Source organism: Peromyscus californicus, unplaced genomic scaffold (assembly GCF_007827085.1).
Source record: "Peromyscus californicus insignis strain IS unplaced genomic scaffold, ASM782708v3 Scaffold_8__1_contigs__length_139910024, whole genome shotgun sequence".
Classification (NCBI taxonomy): Eukaryota; Metazoa; Chordata; class Mammalia; order Rodentia; family Cricetidae; genus Peromyscus; species Peromyscus californicus.
Genome location: NW_026294606.1, coordinates 1,613,127 through 1,626,779, shown reverse-complemented (window position 1 = coordinate 1,626,779; position 13,653 = coordinate 1,613,127). Strand labels below are relative to the sequence as shown.

Below are 13,653 nucleotides of genomic sequence, written 5' to 3'. Positions count from 1 at the left end.
ATTAACCAAGCTACTTAAGGCAGGAATGCGTTCTGCTCGTAACGATTTGGATTATTTTAATTGTCACTTTTCAACTACTATTTTAATTGTCACTTTTCAACTAAATACTCCAACACTAGTTTGCAAAACACTGAAAGGTGAATATTCTCGAAGGTTAGTTTCCAAGACCATCCTGAGGAATTACTCATTAACTCCGGTTTCCCAATTCTGTCCTGGGTGGCTTACAGTAGATACGCACCAGATACTTGGGGTTGAAATATCTGCTCAACTACTCTGATGCCCAAAGCAGTGTTTGCCTGAGGCTAAAATGTTTTCAAACAAGGGATTGATACGTTTCAAAGAGATAACTGAGAAACGACCAACGAAGAAAAAAAGGAAAAAGAAAGCCTATAACCACAAAGGGCATAAAAGCGTCCATAGTGGTGGGGGTGGGGGGAAACGGCGAACCTATTTTCAATTTACAAGTCCTTTTCTAAAGCAGGTCCCCAACCCCCCAAATCGAGGACCGTGGATAAAAGACCGGCACACAAACCCCAGGGGGAGCTCCCGTGGCCCCTCCCACCAAACCTGCATTCTTTAAAAAAACACATTTCTTTCTTGAAAGCCTGCCAAGCCTCCCCCCAGAATAATTCCATTTAAAAAGCCCCCACCCGCGAGGAAACATTAATCTACTTTGCAAACACGCGTTCCAGTTTGTGCTTTACTATTTTTTTCAAGCCCCCCCTCCACCGCCCCCTTTTTTTTGTACCTTGAGACAAATGTTTTTTTCCCCCCAGAGTTGAAAGCAGTCCAAAAACAGGACCACACACGCGGCCGCCTCCGCAGGCCCGAGCGGCGCCCGCCCCCCGCGCGCCCCGGGGGCGCGCACACTCCCTGCAGCTAGAGGGGTGGCCTTGCCCTCCACCCCCTCTCCTTTCTCCGCAAACGCGGTGGGTGGGTGGGGGGAGGGAAGGAAGTCGAGCGCAGAAGCCCAGATCCGAGAGGCCCTCCTCCGGCCGCTGGGACCCTGGCCAGAGCCAGCCGGGCGGCGGTGGCGGACCTCAGGGACCCCCACCCCCACCCCCGCGGACCTTGCCGAGTGGTCCGTCCCGCGCAGGGGCCTGGCGCCCCCGCCACTCTCTCCCACCACACCTAGCAGGCGCAGCGCCCCGAGTAGATTACAGCGCGGCCTTTGTCGGGCGGGCCTGGCCATAGGCCAGGCATGCAAACAATAAACAGTCGCCCCTGGTGCGGGCAGGGGCTTCGCTGGCCACAGCAAGGCTCTAGGTGCAGGCTGGCAAATATCTTTATCAAACACAGGGAAGGGAAGGAAGACGAAGGACGCGCGCCGGGTCTCTTACCTTCCACCCACAGCTCTTCCACGTTGGTCTCGAGATTAGCTGCCTTTAATCCTACAGCGAAGGCCCCAAATATGAGGAGACCCACAACCAAAAACTTGCCGCAGTTCTTTTGAATGTAACAACCCAGTTTAAATAAAAGTCTCTGAAACTTCGCTCTCAGCCACAGCGGTGCTTTCCGGCCAGTAGCCTTCCCCTGGGGACGAAGCAGAAGGGAGGAGTGAACGCCTGGGAGTCACTGTCCGTGCACCCCCGCCTGGGGACCCCCCACCCCCAGCAGTGGAGGGCGTGGGCGGCCGTGGCTCAGGGAGAGCCCCAGGGTCATGGGGGACTAGGTTGTAAATCAGAGCGAGACTGCAGCGTGGGAACTACACCCTAGGGACACAGGGCGCCCCCACGCAGCCTGAGCACCATCCCTGAATGAGACTTGGGGTGCTGAGGAAAGAGGCTAACAGAGGGAGCCAACAAAAGCAGACAGGCATTAATGTCTCGGACCTGGAGAGGTACAGCCTGAGTGATCCTAGTGGAGAAGCCCAACACTAAACCACCAGGCCACGACCCCCTTTGCCCTAAGTCCTGCTACAGCCGTTCGGCCTCTTCGGATACCCCGGAGGCGGGTGAAGAGCGCAAGCGCACTTAGGGACAATATACAGCGACCGTGGACCTTATGGCCTCCGGCCTGGCGTGGCTGCACGCGGGGGTCCACGTGGTAAGCCCGGCAGCCAGAGCTCGCTCCAGACACTTTTCCACGGCTTTGGGAGACGCCACAGGAGTTCAGTTAGGAAGTGCGGCAGCCATCTGCAACTTACACTATTAGTGCTCTGAAGAGGGTGGCCACAAGGATCTTTCCCTCCTCTCCCATTCCCTCCTGGTGAAATCTTTAAAAAAACAGCCGAGTGTACGGGGAAGAGGCCCAGGAACGGCGCCGGCGGGGGTCCTGGCTGGGCGCAGGCTGCTCTCCGGACGGCGGTGCCCTGGTGCTGGCCAGGGACCTTACGGGCCCCAGGCTAGGTGCTCGCCTTCCCCGGATTCCACACATATCAGCCAGCCTCGTAAACACAATGAACCCGGCCGTTCCGCACACCAGCACCGAAGATTTAAGGTGGCAACTTGTTTACAATTGCCCCTCTCTCCAGCAGGCTGGGAGAAGAGGCGGCCCAAAACCTGGAAGAGAGGGGACGTCCTCTCCCGAGAATAATTTTTAAGGGAGCAGAGATTTCAAGCTCAACGAAAGCAGAACCGGCTGCCAAAAAAGGAAACCACCTTTACTTTGGCTCCCTCCCCTCTGCCTCTCTCCGCCTCTCTCCACTCCGCCTCCCCCACGAAGAGGTTAAGAAATGTGGCAAAGCGGAGATTTAGGCTACTACCGAGGGCAGGGGCGCGGGTGAAGGGCGCTAGGGCCGGGGGCAGTGCTGCACCGCGGCCGCCCTGGAGGTGGTCCACTCAGGACGGTTTCCAAAGCTCCGGAAAAGGCACACCAGGGAGGGCGTGTGCGCGCGCACACACCACACACGCACATACACACGCACGCACGCACCCCTCCACCCCCTGCGGACCTCAGACAGCCCTTTCCTCCGAAGTCCGGAGGGAGGGTTTGAAAATTTCAGCCTTCACTTGTCTTCTGCTTTCTCAGGAGGGTGTCTGTGTGCGTGTGTGGCAGGGATCCCAAAGAGGAAGAAGAAGGAAGAGTGGAGAGGGAGGAGGGAACAGACGAGCACCTTGGAAATCTGCTCCAGAGCGAAGGCGGCGTCGCAGTAGCTGGGCCGGTGCAGATAGTCCCGGTCCGGCGCGGCGCAGTGCGGTCCCCCGGTCCGTCTGCGCCTCCCGCCGCCGGCCTGCCTGCCCAGGGCCCCGGCGGCGTTACCAGCCGAGGCCATGTTGCCGCCGCCGCCGCCGCCGCGGGCTCCGGGCGCGCCTGGGCGCTCGGCTCGCGAGGACGCTGCTGGCCGCCGGGGACTCCGGCTCCGGGTGACAGACCCGCTGCTGCCGCTCACACGGCGGGCGCTGCGGGTGCTGCGGCCGTGGCCGCTGCCGGGGACTCAGACCCTGCGCCTTCCATTGCCACATTGCGCGTGGGTCCCGAGGTCTCTGCGGCCGCCGCTGCCCACATCCAGCTCGCGGGAGGGCGAGAGCCGGCGCTTCCAGGGCACGCCTCGCGGTCCCCAAGTCCCCCCAGACGTCCCCGCCCCACGCCGCGACCCCTTCACGGCAGAAGGCGCGCGCAGACCCCCGCCACTCGTGCTGGCTCCCTCGGCGCCCGCTGCCGGCGACGCGACGGTGCCCGGCGGGTCTCAGCGATGCCGGGCCGGGGCAGCCGCTGCTGCTGCTCCCGCTGCTTCTGCGGCTGGGGTTGGCGGTGGTGGCTTCTGAAACGGCTGCTCGTTCTCGGACTGCTGGGTTCGCGGTGGCTGCTTGGTCCCGGACTCTGCTTTCTTGTTCTCCTCACCGACCCGCTGGACCATTCTGCCCCCGCGCCGCGCGCCTCTCTCGCTCCCGGGACCTGGGGACTCTGCTCTGTGTGTGTGCAGCGGGCAGCGGCCGCAGCAGCTCCTTGACTCAATAGATGAGATGGAAGAAGAAAAAAAAGAACTCTCTCCATTTGGAGAAAGAGGAGGAGGAGGGGAGGGGGTGGAGGGGGAGAGAGCGAGCGAAAGAGAAAAAGGCTGGAACTCCCGCCCCCGGGGCTGTCAGATGGCTTGGGTTTCTGCGACGCGATTGGCTCGCGGAGGGCAGAAATTACTCAGCAAACATGACTATTATTAGCTGCTTAGCAACAGCTCACCAAAGTAGAGAGACCACCCAGGTAGGCAACCCCCGTGTGTGCATCCCCGGCTGGGGAGGGGGGGGGGGCGCTCAGCGCCAACCTTCTCTCATGCAATACTTCCATTAAGGAATGCTCCCTCCTTTCTTTCCTATTTCTTTTCTTTTCAACAGTGTCTTAAGACGCCTTTTGAGAGCGCGCGCAAACACACACGCACACGCTCACACATACAGGAGCATTTGCCTCGCGATAGACACGGGGGATATGTAATATTTTTTAAGCGCTTAAACAATTTCTGAGATTCCTCAAAGAAACCCTTTTAGAGGCACTTTGGCCTCAAGCTGCAGCAAATACTGGGAGGTCCGCCTTGAATTCCCAGGCTTGCACCAATAATGACAGGGTGGTGGATAGTGCGCCAGTGTGTGCCAATTTTTTTTCTCCTCTTTTCTTTTATAACCAAAGGCAAGACTTAGACTCTCGCAGGGAACAACGCCTCGTATTAAGATAAACAAAATGGAAAGTTAAAGAGGAGAGCAAGATGTTGGGAAAAGCCACCCTTTAAAAAAAAAATCCCCTGCCCCCCTCCGCAAAAAAAAAAAAAACATACACAATACAGTCCAATTTGAAAGAGTTTGTAAAGAGAACCCAGACACATAGTCTCGTAGAAGTAGATTTTTTTATTTGAATTTTTAATATATAAAAAGAAACAATCTTTTCAGCAGTCCAGAGAAATGGAATTGAGAAATTTCCTGATTATTTGGGTTTCATCTGGACCCTCCGCCTTTGAATTAACCACGTTTTAAAAGTCAATTTTAGGCTTTTTTTTTAATTACAAAACTTGGTGTGCATCCTGTAATTTTTAATAGTGTGACGTAGGAGAGAATAAAGGCTTTGATGTCGGATCCATTTGAAACAAATTGTGCACAGATCTCGAGGATTTGTCTCAATATTGCGCCCAGTGTCACCAAGACATCCCGGGGATTCGCTTTACGTTGAACAAAAAACAAGCGACCTTCGCGGGGTGTGGGGTGGGGGAGTCCTGGAGCCAGTGACAAATTAAACCGTCTACACAACTACGCTCTTTAAGGGGGAAAAAAAAACACCCAACACTTAAGAAAGCACATTCCATTCTCCAGTAAGTTTTCAAGTTAAGTTCCTCCCTGCAGTAGACACCAGACCCACAAACACTGGATTCTGCTATATCCTATTATTTTTCTTTTCCGACTTGAACTGTAGAGGGAACCGTAGTAGTGAGAAGCCAACTGAAGCTGTGAAATGGGGCGGTGTGGCTTTAAGATGCACACGGTGTGTGTTCATTGAAAAAAAAAAAGAAAGAAAAGGAAAGAAAGAAACCCAGATGGAGGGAAAGGGGGAGGAGCGGGGGAGAAGGCGGAGCCTGCTCCGCCACGTGACTCAGACCAAGCGGCCTGTCCTCGCGCACGCGCACGCGCGCTCCGGTCTGGGGCCCGCGCAGGGCGCGGGCACAGCAGGTAACCCTGTCGGCGCGCTGGGCGTGCGCGCCCCGAGCCCTCAACGCCGAACGCACCGCCTCCCCGGACTCTGAATGGTGTGCGCGCCTGGCCGGCGAGGACAGACGTGCCGGACACGCCGTAGTACATTCCTGAAAGCGGCCCGGCCCCCTCGCGCTGCCCAATGCGCGCACAGTCTCCCTGCTGATGGCCAATGGCTGCGCTTCGGCCCTTCCATTCAGCGGCGCAGGCTGCAGCAAGGCAGGGGCAGTGCACGCGGCTCGGGGAGGACGGGGCCTTCCCCTCCCACCGCTTGCAATCCTTCGTCCCTGCCTAGCCTGCCCGCCCTCCTCTCCTCAGCCTTATCTCCTTCCGGGCTTCCCTAGGACGCTTTGCCATCCTGAATCCCAAACCCAGAAAACCTGTGCAGTTCCTGAAGCGGGGTGGTGAATCTGAGAACAGTGACCGAGTAGATGCGTTTGGGGTGCTCACAGGATAAGGAAGAGGACCTGAGTGCCGGGTCAGCGCGGAAATTCAAAATTCCTAACACCAGGGAGCACGTGATTTTCCAACAACTGACTTTCGGAAGTGCAGCTGAAAAATCCTGAAGGGAAGGCATGCAGAGTGAGGGGAAAGACACTACCTTAACAGGGAGCAACGTGCTAGAAGCAGAGCTGTTAAGCCTTGGAGTAAAATCCTTCTCTCTGATAGTTTGGTTATCAGCATAAAGCAGAAAAGGATGGACTACTATTTTAGTTTTCACATTTCGTACTCTTGGAAATTGGATTGTTTTCGAAACTTTAGGGTGACACCTCGAGTTCAAAGGTCAGCCTGATTTTAAATTTGAAGCTGGCTATATGTATGGCAGGCAGGTAACCACACAGCCCTATGAAAGTTGTCTTTCAAATTCCTTACAACATTTTACCCCTAAGCATTTGCTGCCCCCAACCCCACTCCCAGGTTTTTACTTCTTTGGTGGCAGTATAGCTGTTTGGATTCTGGGATTCTAGAATGAAACTACAGTCTAGCTATGCAAAGCCTCTTCCACTCGGACGCTTTTCCCTCGGTTTGACTTAATTCTTAAACGTTTTGAACATGGAACCCTGAGGTTTGCAATGCTCTACAACCCCTCGCCCGCTGTTTGATAGGTTAACTTTTCAGCATCCCAGACAATGGTCCTGACCTGTAAACTCTACCCGTAGGTTTCAGGACACAGTCCCCAGACTCTCTCTAACAAGCGCTATCTTAATCTCCCCAGCCCCCACCCGCCGCTTCCCCTGTGGTCTGCTTTTTTCCGTAGAGATGAATTACTTTGGGGATCTAATTGGCCTTGTTTCTGTAACGTTTTAAGAAAGGGAAGAGGAGCCAGTCTAAAAAGGCTGCTCGACTTGGGTGGTCAGGGCCGAGGCTGCCCCCAATTTGCCTCATTGCTGATGCATGTGAGTGACATTCCCAGCTATAATGTTGTTCCTAATCAATCTACCCTTATTTACATTTGTAAGCATTGTCGGCTTTAATATGCATGCCCTGTGCAGGGGACCGCTGAGCCACACCGGGTTTGTTAACTTCCAGCTAACCGCAAGGATTCCACAGACCTGAGAGAGGCAGAGTGGAGGAGCCAGGCCTGCTAAGGTGTCTGCCGGCAGTACAGTCCCTTTAAGGGTCTTTTGCCTGGTGATTCCCCCAAATAACTGAGAGCTTAGGGCCTTGGCCAGCAGGAGTTGCCAGCCTCTGTGAGGCCAGATTTGAGTGATCGTCCCCTCTATAAACTCAAGTTCAACTGAAAACATAAGTTGTCATTCTTTTCTCCCCATCACGATCCAGGACTGTTGGTTCCATAACAGATTCCTCCAGAGCTCTGGGTCCCCTCACTGCCTCCTCCCCTCTCTGTTCCAGTGCTTCAGATGTCCATAGGCATGCCACACACATCTCAAAAATGACATCAGATTGTTCAAGTGCTAAGATGACACTTGAGATAAAACATCTGCCCTTTGTGTTGGAATGTTCCAATGGTGAAAAGTTAGGGTGCCAGACTTGTTGAGGTTTAACTTTTCACTGGCTTCTCAGATCAAACTAAGTGAATCTTTAAGATCCATATAAGCGAATAAAGGGGCAAAGATGTTCCAGCCATTTGACCCGAGGCTTAGTCATCATTTTCCCCATCAAGTTTAACAGTCTTCCAGAAATTCAAAGAATTGAAAATATGATACTAAAATCCTACAGTATTCTTGTTGCAAGGATGGGATGCAGTGAGGAAGCGGGTGTGATTGTCTATATATGGATGTTACAAGGGTGGGATAGAGGGGAGGGTGTGGTGTTCTATGGATGGGTGGGTAGTACAGGATGCAGGACATGAGTGTTAGGCTAGGGCCTGGGTAGTTCAAAGGCAATTTGAATAAGAAGTAAGTCTTAAGCCAATCTACCATCATCTTACCCCATTTTCTTGGCTCTCCACAAATGTCTTATTTGCTTAATACCAACTGCACAGGGAGATGGCAGAAAATGAGCCTAAACGGTTTCAGGGAGGTGGGAAGGAAGGCACAGAAGTGTAAAACCATTGGGCTTGACTCCCTCACTTCTTTCTACCTCCAGCTTCCTGCCCTTACTAACTACCCCCCAACCCCCCAGGCTGGAGGAAGGGGAACTGCTCTAGCCAACTTGTCAAAATAATGCTGCTAATTACCTCTGATCTCCTTTAATGGGAAGCTGCTCCCAACTCCACAAAGGAGTAAATAAAAGATCCACAGCACAGACCCAGGAGCTTACAGTGAGCTGGGGGTGGGGAGGGTAACCAAGAGGAGATATCCTTAGAAGGTACCAGAAATGTCGGAGTCAATCACTGCAGGTGATTTAAAAACTTGGAGAATTAGCTTTATGCAATACCAAAAGCTACTGATTTCTTTTGCTAAGAATATCACCAACTGCAGAGCCTTCAGTGAACCTGACAGGAAACTCTGCATGGACGCCTATATTGATTCCTCCCCTTCTTTAAATCTCATCTGCTGCATTTTCCACTCTGATGGATAGAGATGTGTTCCTGAAATACTCAAGCCCCAAACATTTTCCCCTCCATTACTCTCCCATCATCTCTCTGCCTCCCTGTCTAATATATCTGTACCCTGCTCTGACTCTGGCAGAAAGCATGCTGCATTTCAATGCTCCCTGCCTTTGGGTCCTGCGTGGAAAAGAAGCTGAGCAACATGATCCCTTTGACCCACTGCTGGAGCAAATTTATTAGAGATATAGGCATGAGAAATGAAAGGGAAGTAAAACAATTCCAGCTTATTGTGTGTCTTTCTTTCATACTCCTAATCCGGTTTACACATCACGCCTACATGTCTCAATGGGGCATTATACACTGTGGCAGAGGCTGCAGAAAATAAAAGGTGTGGGGGGGAGGGGGGAGACAGAACGGGGAAGGTGGGCATTTTAATCCATATTTATCTTACAAATTTCTTATCTGTAGACAATTGAAAGCAATCTGTTAAAAGCCTCTTTCCACAAAACAGTTCCAAAATGGTGCTAACTCCTGTTCAAACGGCTTGTCAGATTATGACAAAAATACATAACCAGAAATTAGATATACTTCTCACAATGAGTTTAAAATAAAGCTAATTGGTATATTAAGATGGCAGGGCCTATTGGTGTCACCTTGGTTCAACATTTTAATTTAAAAAGATCATGGATTCAAAGGCATTTTATTGCCTGGTGGAAGGACGCTGGGTGACAACTGGAACACACACATTCACAATTGAAAGGCCCTTGTTTTACAACACAGAGCACAATGCACCTGAGGCAACAATGTATCCCGAAGAACCACCCAGAAATAATAAGTTACAGTAACAAAGGATGACACCAAAAAGCATTGTCTTGCTTTGTGGAGGCAACTAATTGCATGTTGAAGAACCGGAGCCAAGAAGAAGAAAAAACAATCCGAACACACACAGAACGATGAAAAATAACTATTGTGGTTCAAGAACTCGGTGGTCCAGTTATTAACTATTTAGACGCACCAGTGAGGGTCTTCATTATTTCTACCTATTTCCAAGGGAGGAAGGAATGATAAAAAGGGAAGATGATGGTCTCACCCGGGTCCAACACAACATGGGTCTCTGGTGTCGTTCATGAACAAGACTCCTCATGGTGGTTCTTATGAGACAAACACTGACATCAGAAGCACACCAGTTTTTAAACATGGACTTAAATACATGAAGACATACCACGTGTCACCGAAAGCAGTCTTTGGGAACGGAGTGGGGGGTGTCCCTGTGTTGGGACGGACTCATTCCATGAGGGTCTGGGTCAGTAAAACCTACTTCGAGGCTCCCCTGAGGCCCCACACAGCGTTCTGGGCACTGCGCCACCCGCCCACCTCTTTAATGGGTGACAGGCACCAGAGTGCCGGACTCCGTAGGCACAGGAGTCAGCACACACCCCTCTCCTCTCTACCCATGCCCAGCGGTGAACTCAAAGGGCCCTTGGCCTCTTTTCTCCCCACGAACCGCAGCAGGGAGGAGCCCGCGGCTTTGACAAGGCGCTTCTCTCCGCTCTAGGTGTCGCGTTCAGCCAGGTGTCTGGGCGCGCGGCCGCCAGCCCTACGGGTGGGTGCACGGGTCACCTCCAGTTGGCGTCCCCGGCTCCCAGAAAAGCATCTGCGGCGCGCGTGCTCCCTTGAGCAGCCCCCTGCCCTCCCCCTAGCACTGTCACTCTCGCCACCAACCCTTCCATCAGCCGCGCTGCCTGCGCTGGCCAGGCAGTAGTCACTACCCGGCTCGAGGAACGGAAGCCAAGGTGGCGACCCTTTCAAGCGTGCAAATAGGATCCCAGGCGACCCCCTCCGTGGGAACTCCCCCCCGGAGTCGTTCCCCCCGCGCAACACAGCCAGCTCTCCTCCTTGCGGGGTCGGCCTGGGGGCAGGGGTCCTGGCGTGCGAGCCGCAGGCGAGCGTGGGGACGCGGACCTGGATCCTGCACCCCGGAGCTGCAGCCTCCCGGCCGCCCGCCCTCCTTGCCGGCCCAGGGGTTGGGGCTAGGCGCGGGGCGTCCCCGGGGGCACGGCGCACTCACCATAGCCGGCCTCAGCCCCTGGCCGGAGCGCAGCTGCCGATGGCGCAGACGCTGGCCGTGAGGTTCACATCAATTCCTTTTATTAATTTCCCGGGGCCCCCCTTGGCTGGTGCTGCGTGGCTCAGTCTTCTCCCTGTCTCCCTTCGACTCCCCCGGGCCCTGTCGCCGCGGGTCTCTTTGTCTGCCCTGTCGCCGTCTCTTTCCCCGGTCTTCGTCTTCGTCTTCTCCTCCTCCTCCGTCTTTACAAAAGGAACGGAAAGTGTAAAAACCCCGGCGCGCGGGGCCGCCGCAGGCTTTCGGCGGAGTGCGGCGCGGACTCACAATTACAAGCCTGTTTCTATTAAGCAGGTCCATGGCCCTCGGCGTGGGTGGTCTGCCGCGCCATAGGCAGGACCTGTCAGGGTCACGTGACGGATCCGAAAACTTTACCCCTTTACAATAAACCCAAGGAAGGCAAAGTAAACTGGAGAAACGTGCTATCAGTGCAGCCCTCCTGGGTAAACAGGCTGCCCCCCGCGCCGTCCTGGGAGGCGCCCAGCCGGCGAGCCCTGGCGAGCCCTGGCCGCCCCCTGCACGCCCCCTGCAGCCTCAGTGCGGGGGGTCCTCGGCCCTCTTCGCCGCCAGCCGGCGCCCCCCTCCCAGAGTTGCTGCGTTCCTTTTGGCCACAGTTCCAGAGCCCTGGGTTGGGGTGGGGGGAGGCGAACGAGGAAGTGCATTTTAACATCCCTGCAGCCTGCAAAGTGTGTGTGTGTGTGTGTGTGTGTGTATGGAGGGGGGGTGCTTCCAAAAAACAGCACCTTGCCCCGGCCCTGCTCACTTTCCCACAAAGCGCCGAGAAGCTGTCAGCGTTCCAGTTGACAACCCCCAGGCACACAGCACGGTCGGTCGTGGGCATATCACAGAAGTTTCCTGGGAAAGGAGACCAATGTGGGTGCTGGGTTGGGGCGGGCGGGGGGAGTGGGGGCTTGGTTGTTTTGTTTTTTGTTGGCTGACCTGGGAAGCCACTACTTCTGAAGACACCAAGGTGGGGCTCCTTGGAATCCAAGCTGGGAAAGGGCTGAGGGATCCTAATTGATATTTGCTTCCTTTCCCCTCCAATTACTGTGGTTTTTGGGGGATACCACCCAAATGATCCCACCCACGCTGCATTCCCGTACCAGGTAACCTCGGGTGGTTGGTTTGGGGTGGAGGCGCTGGTGGGTCCTGCAGGGCCTCTCCCCTTGGATTTCAAGGGCCTGTTCAGGAAAGAGTTGCATGTATCTGTTAAACTGCTGGGTACACCCTATTTCATATACAGCTGGGAGATGATGTTTTAAATGGACTACATTATAAAGATGAATTCTAGATTCGAAGGCCGGGGGGCGGGGGCGTCAAGGTGAAGGCTATCAAGAATTCACTGACTGGTCTTCCAGTAGAGCCGCCTGACCAACCTTGTGCATGCTAGGTAGGCAAACCTCCACCACCAAGCCACACCCCAGCCCCCGAAGTTGGCCTGTGGGCTCTTCATTCTACCTGACTGTGATTAGGTGTGTGTGGGGACATGCCCAAGCCCACGAGTTATTAAATAATAATAATCCCGGGAGTTACCATTTATCCCTCCCCATGAGATGATGTTCTTTAATAGGGTCATTTGAGTTGCCAGAATGTTTGCCCTTGAAGAGCTTTAAGTAATTAAGCATCAGAATGCTGGACAAACATGTGAATTAGGCTGGTCTAGGAATAGGTTTCATGCCAACTGACTTTAGTCAAAATGAAGTAAAATGAAGGTTAGCCAAACGCTGGGTTCTGAGTCATAACTGAAGAAAAGAAAGAATGAAAGTGAGGAAAGGAGGGAAGGAAACGGAGAGACAGAAGAAGAAAAAGAAGAGAAAGGAAAGGGAGAGAGGGAAGGAGAAAGGAAAAGAAGGAAGAGAAGAAAAGGAAGGGGTAGAGGAAGGAAGGATGTGAGAGAGAGAGGAAGAGAAGAAAGAAAAGGGGAAGGGGAAGGGAGAGAGGTAAGAAAAGGGGAGTAGAAAAGGTGAGAGGAAGACACAGAGGGAGAGGGGAATAAAAAAGAAAGGGTGGGAACCTTTTCACCACAAGACAGCAAAAATAGCACCCCAGCATCTCCCTTAACATCATATCTAAGGACCCCCTCTTCATCTATAAGGATGGGTGGACTGCTGGGAAAATGGCTATATCTCCAAATAGAGTGATCTAGAATATGAAAGAGAAGGGAGGTAAGAAAAGAATGAGCTATGCAAGGGGTGTCTAGATGCCCTCTAGTAAAAGCTGCTAAGTGGGAGAATTCCCAGAGACTTTATGAAGTTGGCATTTTTCTAGTTAAAAGGAAGACCTCGTTTGTAGCACATGTGGCTACTTGCTCCTTTTGAATTTGATCAAGGCTGATAAGAATGAACACTCATTTGGAAAGCCTTAGATGTCAGCTGTTTGTGTGATGCTGGATGTTTCTTTGGCACTCAATTTGCAAATACAGAATTCATAGTGCTTGGAAGAGGCCTAGGCAATGAGGGACACTCCCTGACTTTCCAACAAATCATCTCTGTTGGGAGTATGGAAGGGGAGACACAGCCACATAGCATTTGGCCTTAGTGAAAACAAAGCCATCACCTGTATAACTGAAATACCTGTGTTCATATTTTAGTTCCTGACCTTAAAATTGGAAAACTGTTTTCAGAACAAATACTTGAAATTGGGCAAGGACAACATAGTGAGACAGGAAGAAGCAAGCCTTTGGTGCTGGAAGTGATAAAAACTAGGGAAAGAACACAAACACCCTTTCCTAGAGCAATCTGCCCCCTTCTTTCCTTTGGAATCAATCTTTGCAAAATTTCCCAAGGCTGTACCTTTCCTCTACCCACTGGATGTTCAAAGTACCTTACCTTCTTGTTGAAGAGCATTCTAATTGGCTCTTAACACAATTCCCTCATGTGTTACTTTTTGGCATTTTGGAGACTCCAGCAAAGGGACATTTCTTATCAAAGGGCTACTTCAGTTTTCTAACATTGCTTATGCCCCAT

The 13,653-nt window shown here is 52.9% G+C and overlaps 1 protein-coding gene across 4 annotated transcripts in view; it reads right to left on the bottom strand.

Annotated features, from left to right (window-relative positions):
- Ptch1 (patched 1) overlaps window positions 1-10,939 on the bottom strand; it is a 66,207-nt gene extending 55,268 nt beyond the window's left edge. The window contains exons 1-2 of one of the 4 annotated variants that reach the window (XM_052727038.1): window positions 10,634-10,939; window positions 1,341-1,533 (exon numbers count right to left, since the gene is read on the bottom strand). In XM_052727038.1, coding sequence (XP_052582998.1) covers window positions 1,341-1,533; window positions 10,634-10,636 — 196 coding nt within the window. In that variant the 5' untranslated portion in view covers window positions 10,637-10,939. Of the gene's footprint in view, window positions 1-748; window positions 834-1,340; window positions 1,534-2,146; window positions 2,321-3,055; window positions 5,020-10,633 lie in introns of those variants that run through there. The other 3 variants (XM_052727037.1, XM_052727040.1, XM_052727039.1) reach the window with 3 other exon arrangements.
- Between the last annotated feature and the right edge of the window lie 2,714 nt (window positions 10,940-13,653).